At 44.3% G+C, this 12,931-nt stretch overlaps 1 protein-coding gene across 1 annotated transcript; it reads left to right on the top strand.

The window, feature by feature from the left end:
- Positions 1 to 1,401: 1,401 nt before the first annotated feature.
- tshba (thyroid stimulating hormone subunit beta a) lies at positions 1,402 to 2,920 on the top strand (the record flags this gene model as incomplete). Its single annotated transcript, XM_084317651.1, has 3 exons — positions 1,402 to 1,514; positions 1,706 to 1,894; positions 2,645 to 2,920. Exons 2-3 carry the CDS (start codon positions 1,733 to 1,735, stop codon positions 2,918 to 2,920), a joined length of 438 nt encoding a protein of 145 aa, XP_084173777.1. The 5' UTR covers positions 1,402 to 1,514; positions 1,706 to 1,732.
- Positions 2,921 to 12,931: the final 10,011 nt, after the last annotated feature.

The following is a 12,931-nucleotide window of genomic DNA, read 5'->3' as shown; positions in this document are numbered from 1 at the left end:
CCAATGTGTATTTCTTTATTTGTTCCATGTGCTAGCTATAATAAACAATGATGAATCAAAAATGTATTACTATCACGTGTTACAATTGCACATGACAATGAGATAACGGGATAATAATCATCAACAATTATTAACTTAAATGTAGATAATGAAATTATTTTAGGGTCCTATGTGTTGAGCTGGACATTTGTTATCTCATTCAAGCTGTAAATAAAGCTCTAATACTTGGATTATAGAAGTTGAATAACATCCATATAATGGCAATATTTAGAATGGTATGTTTATGTTTTCCATTGCCAACAATTACAAATTATTAGCAGAAAAGCTAAACATTTTTGTCAATTCTGTATGGAAAGTATAACTATATTGTCAATTTAGTATACTGATTATACTCAAACATTAGTATATGTTTCCATATTGAAAGTATTTCTAGTATATAAAAGTGTGCAAAAGGTATATTTCTACCTATATGTATTTGCAATGTATCTTTTGTATTTATGTGCTTTCACGTACTAATTTAAAGCAAATGTCATTCATATGATGTAAGTAAGTGTAACTTAAGTTCACTTTACTAAACGTATTAAAAGTGTGCTATTTTGGTAAGAAGAAATACATCAAAGGTATAATTTCAATAGATTTAAGCCGATCTTTTAACGCCCTATGTGCAACTTGAGTGGATTTAATTGACCACAACTTTAGTATGTGTTAAATACTAGGAGGTGGAGTGGTCGTCTTGGTTCGGTTCCGGCTCCTCCCGGCAGTCAGGTGATGAACAGGTTGGTACCTTGCACGGTTGCCGCCACCATCAGTGTGGGAATGTGTGAGTGAATGAGTGAATGTGAGGCATAAGTTGATAAAAGCGCTATATAAATGCAGTCCATTTACCATTTAGTACACTTTCTGAATACATAAAAGGATACTAAATTATACAAAGTATACTTTCAGAATATATGCTTAAGTATACTTTTTTACAAAAGGTCACAGTTTGAACTGACCTTTTGCTTGTTGATTGGTACACAGCTCTTTGTTATGGTCTTTCTGTGTGTTGACACAAGGCTTGTGCAATGCACGTGCACATAGTACTGAAGTTACTCATTTATGTCCAAGTACTTGCCATGTTAATGAAAGCTATGGTTGTTTTACAGCCACCCAATTAAATGATAACAATAAGCTTTTCCTAAAGTCATGCTGTAGCAAACTGACTCTTTTCAATTGCTGTGACATCTAGCGACTAATGCCTGCATTACACCCCATTCCAGACTCATACGCACAGTGGTCGAATCCGTCTGACTCACAATCCACTAAGTCATTGTTTTTAAATGACGGAGGAGATCATTAATGCATCTCATCCTCATAATGGACTGAAGACTCAATAAATACTTCCCTTCCGTCAAGTGATGAGAGATAAGGAGCAGCTGGGATCAACGTGGATTAGAACGCCTGTATAAATACTGATCCTCTGGGATCTTCAGACACACGGTATCGCCAGGCCTGCAGGTGCCCACATCTCCCCGGTGAGTGATGTGTGCACATGGCGCCAGCAGCAACAGATTCTAATAGTACCGCCATACTGGAGTTATTATTTAATAATATAATTCATTTTATTAATATTTAATATTCCAAGATGTCAAATCAAATGTGTGCTGTACATAACTTCTGATTTCTATCCCTCTGTGTTTTCTTTTCTTTTTCATAACGCACCCAGGTCGACAAAAGAGGAACTTCGCTAAACATGGATTCTTCTCTGTTTGTCTGTGGCCTCCTCTGTCTGCTGTTCAGCCCGGCTGTCCCCATGTGTGTCCCCACTGATTACACGCTGTATGTCGAGAAGCAAGAGTGCGACTTCTGCATAGCCATCAACACGACCATCTGCACAGGGTTCTGCTACTCCAGGGTATGTGTATCAACACGGCTAGTGGTGACAGACATTGGCCTTGCTCGCCTTTGATGATACTTTAATGTCACATGAGCGATACTTTTTACAGCGTACAAGAGTGGAATTATTTTGTCTTGGTTTTTCGACCATGCAGCAGCAACATCAATCAAGTAAGATCAAATAGGAGAATAGGAGCAATAAATACAAGCAATAAAAGTGATATAAAGTAGCAGCAGGAGACAACGTTGCAGTAGGCGTAGTTCTGAATATAACTCTAAGTAAATATAGTACAAAAATGGGGGTAGGGTAGAAATACAGCAATTAAAATAGTGTACAGTAGCAGCAATTTTGAGGTACTGTAGCTCTGAATACAGCTCTAAATATAGTACAGTGCAATGTAGTCACAATGTGGCTATGGTGTGTATAGTGTGTGCAAGATGTAGTGTATGAGTGTTTGTGTGTTGTCTACATCTGTTTACATCCATGTGGGTGTGTGTGAGTGATGGATGGGCAGGCAGCAGGCCATTAGCGTTATTTGTTTATGAGCCTTATTGCTTGGGGAAAAGACTGTTTGGGCCGCGTGTGTGGCTACAGAATCCTTTGTGGTTGGAATGGCTGGGGTCTTTTATGACCACCATCTGTTGTATATCCTGGATAGAGGGAAGCTCACATCCACTAATGTTCTAAAAGGCATCATATGATGATCACTCATGTTTTGATGCCTGTGCTTGTGTGTGTGTGTGTGTGTGTGTGTTGTGTGGCGACCAGGACAGCAACATTAGGCATATAGTGGGACCACGGTTCCTGATCCAGAGGGGCTGCACCTATGACAAGGTGGAGTACCGTACCGCCATATTACCCGGCTGCCCCATCAACGTGAACCCTCTCTTCACCTACCCTGTGGCTCTCAGCTGCCACTGTGGTGCCTGCAAGACTGACAGTGACGAGTGTGCCCACAGGGCCAGTGGATATGGAGCAGGATGCACCAAGACACTCAAACACATTTATCCTTATCCTGGTCACGGCTACATGCAGCCCTTCTAATTATTTGCTGTTGTAGTTGTTGTCATCGTCCACCCCAATGACTAAATAGAAATGTACATGTACATGTATGTTAAAGTTAATTTCTTTCTTTCTTTCTTTCTTTTTAATGGTAAAGGCTGTCCTTTGGCTTGTGGTAGATAAAGGGATATTCGTAATGTCTGTGTGCGGCCTTACTCTCTGAACCTTTGTACTAGGGCTGGGAGTTGTACCGATATGAAGGTATACTGTTGTCAAGCCAAAGTATGGATTTTCCATACCTGTCATCCACAATATATATATATTGTTAAAAGAAAAAGTATATATATATACATACATACATACATACATACATACATACATACATACATACATACATACATACATACATACATACATACATACATACATACATACATACATACATACATACATACATACATACATACATACATACATACATACATACATACATACATACATACATACATACATACATACATACATACATACATATACAGTATGCTTTTAAGTTAATCAAAAAGGATTCCTTGCAGCAGCATTAAAAAAAGGAAAACAAAACAGACCATTTTGAATTAAATAGCACCATGATCATTGTATTACCAGATAATGACATGAGAAATGTCCTATCATGTTGTAATTTGTACAGGGAAAAACGAAATACTGTCAAATAATGTTATGCCATCAAATCTAAGAAGAATATTGATAGTATATATTGATATTATACTGTGAGCTATTGTGTATATGATATTTTGGCCATATCGTCCAGCCCTACATTGTATTGCACCACTGTTGCCTTTGTTTACATCTCTTTTATAATGGCGGCTGATCCCGGGGGGTCTCATTATTGATTTAGGCCTCTGTCTACCATCGTGTACCATGTGATCAGGATTAAACCAATTCCGGCAATGCAGCTTGTTCACAGTGGATGTCTGTAACAGGATAACTCTCTCACTAATCTGCATTCATCACATCCTGTGAGTGCTGTCACACAACACACAGTGCTGTTTACTATATATGAGATAATAAAGCCCTGACATTGACTCACTTACTTTACCTCGCTGCTATATCTGTCTCTGAGTCCTTCCTACTGGAAGTCACATGTTTGACACCTTCTGCTGAAAGGACTTGAGTATTAAGATGCAAACCAAACCCAAGGGGATCAATAAAGGAATATCTTATCTTAAACCAAGAGAGGAATGACGAGCTAAAATGCACATAAGGTCTAGCTTTTGTCCCGTGCCAAGTGACGTGTGGTCAGAAATTCACAAAGGGAATTTTGGGAAGACAGGCAGCTGACATTTATTTATAGGCCAGCAACTCACTGTGCAATGCGTGAGAATGATGTGATAAGCACGTCACGTGGAGCACTCTCTCATCTCACAACAATGCTTAATTTGATGTCACAGAGTTACCATAGCTTCTTCAATGATTCATTTGACGTCACAGAGTTTCCATAAATGTTTCATTTGACATCACAGAGTTTCCATAGCTTCTTGTTTTTCGTTCTTTTACATGGTCAGTCCATGTGACCATCATGAATTTCATTATCACAACTCCCCCCCCCCCCCCCCCCCACCCAGCCCTTACCTAGATGATCATATACCAGCTTATGGCATTCATTCATCAGTGGTGTGCTTTATATTGTGTTTAAAAGAGAAGACAGTTGACCTGATTTGACTCTAAAACACAATAGGTTGAATTGCCCAGCTGCCGTCATCCATGTTGTAGTGTTTTGAAAACCAAAGCCCTGATACCGTAATGGATAAAGCATTGGATGATGTGGAATTTGCCTCTCTCAGCACTCTCACAGAACCAACTATGTGGAGCACATACCCGCCACAGTTCCATTCAGACAAACCACAGTCGTTTTGTTTTTGTTGTGTTGTTCACTCAGAAAGAAATGTGAGATGACGAATATTTCACTAAGAATTGTCTGGGCCTCAGGGTACTCACACTGTTTACACAAGTTTGCCATTAGATTCCTACTTGTTCGTCCCTCAAACTTCCTTTATTTACTTTCAGCCTCAGGGTGTACATTTTCGCACAGTAAGTTTACTTAGTGCCTTATTTACTTGGGCAGAGAAGATCAGTAGCCTGTTTGGACCAAACAATTAGGGGGGAGGGGGGGGGCTTCTTACCCCCAACCCCGTAATTTTCCCCATGACCCCTAAATTTACTCACATTTAATCTTGGATAGTAATGATTTAGCTAATCTTTGAATAGCATCCAACTAATTTTAGTAGTGGGTGGTATACCAAAGAAGTAATGTAGATGTAATATGTTGACATTAAGAAATAAGAATCTGTGCTATTTTTTTTAAAGGATGTAACAGTTTTTTATAGTTAATGTGAGAATCAAAGGGAGAGTGATCCATTAGTTTGAACAAAAAAATAACAAATACCTTTTGTAATGCATGAAATCCATTGTAAGTTACATCACAGATGACAACGAGGACAAGCACAGGGTTTGTAGGGTGGAGCGGCAGCAACCACCTCCAATTCAACATCAGCAAGAGACCAAGGAGCTGGTGGTGGACTACCGGAGACTACACCCCCCCCCCCCCCCCCCCCCCCCCCCCGACTCCCATCACCATCCGAGGGGATGAGGTGGAGATGGTGGAGACATACAAGTTCCTTGGAGTACACCTGAGCAACAAATTAGACTGGTCGGACAACACAGAGGCCCTCTACAGGAAAGGACAGAGCAGGACAACACAGAGGCCCTCTACAGGAAGGGACAGAGCAGGACAACACAGAGGCCCTCTACAGGAAAGGACAGAGCAGGACAACACAGAGGCCCTATACAGGAAGGGACAGAGCAGGACAACACAGAGGCCCTCTACAGGAAGGGACAGAGCAGGACAACACAGAGGCCCTCTACAGGAAGGGACAGAGCAGGACAACACAGAGGCCCTCTACAGGAAGGGACAGAGCAGGACAACACAGAGGCCCTCTACAGGAAGGGACAGAGAGCAGGCTGTTCTTTCTGAGGAGATTCTGGTCCTTTAATGTGTGCAATATACTGCTGCAGTAATTTTACCAGTATGTAGTAGCCAGCGTGCTCTTTTTTGCCATTGCATACTGGGGGTGGGGGCTACATCAACTCAAGGGACACCAACAAACTGAACAAGCTGATGAGGAAGGCTAACTCTGTGATGGGAGTTGAGCTGGTCAAACTAGAGGTGGTGGCAGAGAGGAGGATGAGAAGGAAGCTGACCACTATCCTGGAGAACCCCTCCCACCCCCTCTATGAGGAGCTAGCCAAGAAGAGAAGCACGGTCAACCGCCTCAGCCAGTCCTTTGTGCCAGCCATCAGGCCCCACAACCATGGGCATGGACTGCTGCCAGCAGCTGGAGAACAAACAGCTGCAGAACTCAAGAACTATTAGGAATGTCTGACCACTAAGTGTGTCTGACTCTTAACCATCAAAACCTGCTCGGACTATAACATATGACGTATCGTATAGCATGCCAGTTAGGGTACAGACCCTCACTTGCACCATATACTGTTTATTTTTATCATCTTTTTATATTCAGAGTTAATTAAATAATTATATTGGGGGGGGGGGGGGGGGGGGCATCTTCCCCAGGTAGTGAGGGAGGATGCCCCCTTTACAACATTTTACATTTCGTTTCATAATAACAAAGCTGTATTTTGTTATGTTTCTCACTTTAAATGTATCACGTGATTTGTGTGGCTAATGAAAAAATAAAATTGTTTTTCAAGTCCATTATAATTGCTATTTCAGTAATAGGCCTGCAAGAAAAATATTGTTATGTGAAGCCTATAAGACTGGATACAAATATATTGTAACATTTGGGCTTAAAGTTTCCTGGTGACCCAATTTCCAGTCATACTTTACTATAAAGTCATACTTAATTACATGCTGTTTTGACTGATGAAGACACAGCATGCATCGAAGAGTTAGTCTAGAATAAAGTTGAATGCCTTATAGTAGATGTGCTCCAGTGTTCTACTTTGGTCTACATCAGGGGTTCCCAAACTTTTCAGGCCCCCCCCCCCACTATTATAGGAGGTAAAAAAATATATATAATTTTATTTATTTTTTTTATAAATGGAAATGTATGGTTGAAACATGCACACGTTCAAACACACACACACACACACTAATAAGCATTGGAGGCTTTTTTTTTTTTTTTTTGGTCTTTTTCCCCCTCCATTTTCCTCCGATTTTCTCCCATCCCAATGTTAGTCGTATGCCAATTCCCAATCCCCTTCCTGGTCGCTGCGCACTTACCCCCCACAGTCAGATCATCTGGGAGAGTGGAGGCTATCACGTGTTTCCTCCGACACACGTCCAGCCAATCAACCGCTTCTTTTCACCTGGCAGCACGGATCCTCCCTGAGAGGGCGTAGCGTGTGGAAGGATCACACTATCCCACTCAGGTCCTATCCGCGCTTAGCAGGCGCCCCGACCGAACTGTAGGAGTCGCTGTTTTACAACGACTCGGACCCACCCCGCCAGCTTCTCCCACCCTCTAATACAGCCAATTGTATTAGTGTGAACGGCCAGCCAAGCTGGTGATAACCACGGAGCTCACAGCTCCGGGGTTGGTGACGAACGCAATCTCCGCTACGCCACCTAACCGCCTAGCATTGGAGGCTTTTAACCAGGGCCGGACTGGGGAAATCATTCAGGCCAGGAAATATAATGCAAAATATAGCCCCAGTCAGGCCACTTTTTAAGCAGGGGGTCTGGGGGTCCCCCACCAGGACATTTCTTGTTACAAAGACTTCATTTCCTGCATTCTGGTGCAGGCATTTTTTTTTATTTGTACCCTTTAAAAGCCAGTGTTTGTGATGGCATCACAAATTATTGTTAAAAAACAGGCTAGCATATGTATGATTAGCAACAACACTGATTTTGATGGATTTTCAGTTTTTTTGTAATGTCAGATTGAAAATAATACAATCTTTTATTGAACTTCAGCCCTGATCATAACACCACATATTAATTTTACAATTCTAACCCTTTAAATGCCAGTGTGTGTGATGGCATATATTTGCAATATATCAAATGCAAAGTAGATTTTTCTGGGGGGGATTATTACAGGCTAGCATGTGTCAGTGATTAGCAACAACAGTTTTTTGTAAGGGTCCCGCCTCCACCAATCACATGCGGCTCCTTTTGTGTGTGTGTGTGAGAGCAAGAGAGAGAGAGAGAGAGAGAGAGAGAGAGATAGTTCTCCAACTTGTGTGAGTTGCAGTGATCTCCTGGTTGTTCCCCACCTAGGTTATCTAACTATTGCGCTGCTGCAACTAGAAACACTGTCCTGGCCTGCTTCTAAGTTCAGTGGCCTGACTGCATAAAATAAAAATAAAAATCTTTAATTTTTTTGGATAAAACAAATAAAAAGGGCTCGCGACCCTCCTGTGGGTCGCGACCCCGACTTTGGGAACCCCTGGTCTACATCATGGAAGTCTCACTCTCTCCCTGACTTAGTTACAATACACGTCTTCAGATGACCTACCTTTCAGAAGAATGTGTATTCAACAAGGCACAGACTGGTTGAATGCCAAATGTAATTATACATGTTTTCATCCCTGCCTTAAACTAAAGTATCTTGGCAACCATTTGGAGATATCCCATGCAGTACACCCATCATTGTGCCAAACTTTTTAGGTAAGTCTACCAACCAGTTATGCGAAGTTGCCGTTCATTTAAATACAAAGGAGATTGGTCCAATTATAGCAATTATTTTTTTAAACAGGGCTTTTGAGATGATGAAATAATAATAATAATAATAATAATAATAATAATAATAATAATAATAATAATAATAATAATAATAATAATAATAATAATAATAATAATAATAATAATAATAATAATAATAATAATAATAATAATAATAATAATAATAATAATAATAATAATAATAATACATTCGATTTATAATGCACTCTATATCTGGAAACCAAGTCTCAGAGTGCTACAGAGTAAACAGACTTTAAAAACATTAGGCAATTAAAGAAACAAGACATAAAGCATAAAAAAGGGATAAAACACACAAGGCATGTATAAAAAGGTTAAAACTAAAGGAAGGCTTTCGTGAAGAGGTATGTTTTAAGTTCTTTTTTAAAGGAAGCAGTGGTCTGTGGTGCTTTGAGGTAGTCAGGGAGGGCATTCCATAGGCGAGGAGCAGCCGAGCAGAAGGCCTGGTCGCCCATGGTGCGAAGCTTGGTCCTGGGGGGAAGGAGGCGGTTTGTGTTGGCGGAGCGAAGGTTACAGGTGGAGAGTTCTGGGATGAGGAGATCTTTGAGGTAGGGGGGAGCATTTCCGTGGATGCATTGATGGGTCAGAAGGGATATTTTGTATTCAGTCCGGGTGGTGATGGGGAGCCAGTGAAGTGAGTGGAGGATGGGTGTGATGTGGTCGTACTTATGCACTCTCATCAGGATCCTAGCAGCGCTGTTCTGGATGTATTGGAGCCTCTGGAGACTCTTGCTAGGAATCCTGATGAGAAGTGCGTTACAGTAATCCAGCCTGGAGGAGACAAAGGCGTGGACCAGTTTTTCAGCATCTGGGAGGGTGAGTGTGGAACGGATTTTTTAAATGTTCCTGAGGTGGAAAAAGGAGGTTTTGCAAATGTGTTTGATGTGGGTCTCGAAATTTAGGTGGGGGTCAATTCTACACCAAGGTTGGTGACGGTGGATGAGAGGGGAAGGTCATGGCCTGAGAAGGAGATACTGGTGATGGGGGAAGATTGGATCTGGTGGGGGGTACCAAAGAGATTCCATGCTGGCTGATGACACGGCCGAGGGGGAGCAGGTAGAGGGTAAAGAGGACGGGGCCGAGGACGGAACCTTGGGGGACACCACAGGTGACAGGGAGGGTCCGGGATTTTCTTCCTCCCAGGGAGACGTACTCGGTTCTGTCGAAGAGGTAGGATTGGAACCAGTTGAGGGTGGAGTCAGAGAGTCCAATGGAGAGTAGACGGTTGAGGAGGATTTGATGGTCAATGGTGTCGAAGGCTGCAGTTAGATCAAGCAGGATGAGGAGTGAAGGGGAGCCAGCATCAGCCGCCATCAACAGGTCGTTGGTGACGAGTGCTGTTTCAGTGCTGTGAGCGGTGCGGAAGCCAGACTGGAACTTCTCTGCGATATTATTGCGTTGGAGATGGTCATGGAGCTGTGCAGCTGCTGCTTTTTCCAGGACCTTGGAAAGGAAGGGGAGGTTTGAGATGGGTCTGTAGTTTGCAAGGACTGCCGGGTCCGAGGTGGGTTTTTTGAGGAGGGGTGTGATGATGGCAGTTTTTAGTGCGGAGGGAACATGGCCAGACTGGAGGGAAAGGTTTATGATTTTGGTGATCAGGGGACTTATGGCACAAATGTTTGATTTAATCAGGGCAGTGGGAAAGTGGTCCAGGGCACAGGTGAAGGATTTCATCTTGGTGATGGTATCTTCAACCTCTCGCTGTGTGACGATGGAGAAAGAGCAGAGAGGCTGGGCGATCGCTGGCTGTGGGAAGGCAGTGGGGGCGGGTGGAGTGGAGGGGCTGGTGAGAAGGGACCGGATGGTGTCGATTTTGGTTCTGAAGAAGGTAATGAAGTTATTGCACTGTTCATTCACTGAAATCACTTGATTGATTGATTGATTGAAAATTGTATTAACAGATTGCAGAATGGGTACAATACAGTACAGCTCAATACACACAATTGTTAAGGGGATGCAGACCAGAGAAAGACTTTCGTCTTGTTTACATCAGGGTCCCCCATTTTCAATTCATCATAACATATATGACATACATGACATACAGGTAGACAGTACTGTTACATCTAGACATTTATGACATACCAGAGTACAAAAATAGTCTAAAAAGACAGTATATACATTTGAGGGGGAAGAAACTGTACATTGGAGGAGGTGGGGCGGGGGGGGGACTGTACATTGGAGGTGTGTGTGTGTGGGGGGGGGTTGGGTAGGCGAGGGGGACTATACATTGGAGGAGGTTGGGTTTGGACATTTACAGGGGCCAGTTATATAGCGTACTGGCCTCGCGTCTCGCTCTTCGCCATAACGAGATATACCCCTATCTCCAGTACCTACTGTACTTCATTAACGAAAACAATGCACCCATGCACTTGACCAGGCCCCGCCCCAGTGTCCCTCTATACTCATACTCATCATCATACTCGCCCTTCCTCTTTTTTTCATTTCCATCATGGACGTTGCAGTGCACTCCATGTAACTAGTTGTTATGAAATGCAGAGAGAAATTGAACAATGTTGGGTTATCGCCGGAGATTTGCCAGCCCCTGGAATCTTCTCGGCGCGTTCTGACAGCGCATCGGGCCTGTCCTGGGGTTTCCTTGTCTTCTGACAGAGGATCGAGGGACGTCGCGCGGCGGCTAGCTGTCGTGGCTAGGTCACGCCCAGGTAGGGCCTCCGCCAACAGGCATAACAATGCTGGCGTTAGTGATACTGCTCGTTGTCCCGTGAGACAACCGAGTTGTGTATTGGCGGAAGGGGCAGGATATCTGGGTAAACGTTGTCGTTTTCCCGGCTATCCTGGAGCGCGCGGCTAATGCTATGCTACGATGCTGGGTTACTGTTCTTTTGATTCCCCGCTGAGGGCTGTCTTTTTAAAAAGGTCTTCCCTCCTCTTACCCATTCATGCTGACGGTCAATCGGTGTCTACTGTTGGGAGTTTTGACGGGGGCTTGTTTACCTTTTTCATGGGTGAATGGGCTGAGGCCTAGGGCTGGTGTGCTTTTTGTGAATCTATGAATGGTGTGTGGGACTGGTGTTTCTCTGGTCTGCATCCCCTTAACATTGTGTGTATGGGCTAGCCCATTCTGAAGTGTGTTGGTGGAGTTTTAGTTCATTTATTCATTTACCCCTTCATGGGTGCACACCACAGTGGAGGTTGCAACCACCACTGGTGCTCCGTGCTTGTGAAGCAGGTGGCATCAGTCCTTTGCCTCTGGCATGTTGGAACAGTGCCCCGCCCGGCCGACGCCATGAGGTGAGTCGGCCCGGCGGGTGGCTGGTGGGCTGTTAAGCCTATACCGCCATGGTATAGAATTAGCAGCGATTAGTAACATTGTTCGAATTGCTGTTTTTTCTGTCAAAAATGGTGTCGGGTGGCAGGGCCTTGAAGGCCAGCCGACGTCGAAACATCGCGCAAGGTTTTGACGTTATTAGCTTTGACCTAGCCGCAAGCTATAACCGCAGGGAGGGCTAGGATGCTGTCAACGCTTGTTTACAGACATCTTGGTTGGATCAGTCTCCCTTTGAGGGGGTGAGACGTTTTTTCCCTCCTCAGGGCTCCCCTCTCCGCAGAGGGACTTTGGTCTTTCTGCAGGAGCGCGGGTGGTATTTGACCTAGGCCCCACACCGCCTCACACCGCGCAGCCAGAGGTGAGAGCACGGCCTCGCCAGCGGCTGTGGCGAGGCCCTCAACCAGCGGCCATGTTTCCCCCGCCTGAGGTACCCTGGGCACAACGTCAACAGGTGACCGCAAGGCCGACAGCCTTGGCGGCCGAGGGATCGGCTACATTAGATGAGCACGCCCTAAAAAACCGTCGCCGTCTAGCTATGTGCAGCTCGCTCTCCGGTCACTCCCCCCCCCAACACCAGCGGGATAAGGGCTCTGATTTGTTTCCTTTGGTTGCGGGTCGCGTGTCTTCAATGAAGCGCAAGCGGCCCCACGTTTCGCTTCTCATGGGGACAGGGGCTGACACCCAGTTGATGGCTGAAACTGGGTCTGTCCGTGAGAATGTTGTGCTGTCAAGCGGCTCCCACGCCACACGTTCTGCGTCTGTGTTTGGTTGAGCCTGGTGTTTTGTCTGTCAACTACAAAGGTTGTCAGCAGGGGGGCTCGAGACCTCTTGAGGCAAACAGTGCGGGTTCCCCCGACCTTGCCTTCGCCAGGCCGGGTATCACGTTAGTGCCTCCCACTCCCGGAAGACCGGCAGTGGTCTGGCAGGCGTGCGTGATTTGGGTGGTAGTAATATCACTGCAGGGCTACGGTGTGTAGAAACCCAC

This window comes from Notolepis coatsorum (assembly GCF_963971535.1).
Source record: "Notolepis coatsorum genome assembly, chromosome: 6".
Lineage (NCBI taxonomy): Eukaryota > Metazoa > Chordata > Actinopteri > Aulopiformes > Paralepididae > Notolepis > Notolepis coatsorum.
The sequence above is the reverse complement of the archived record's forward strand: the minus strand, read 5'-3'. Positions and strand labels throughout refer to the sequence as shown.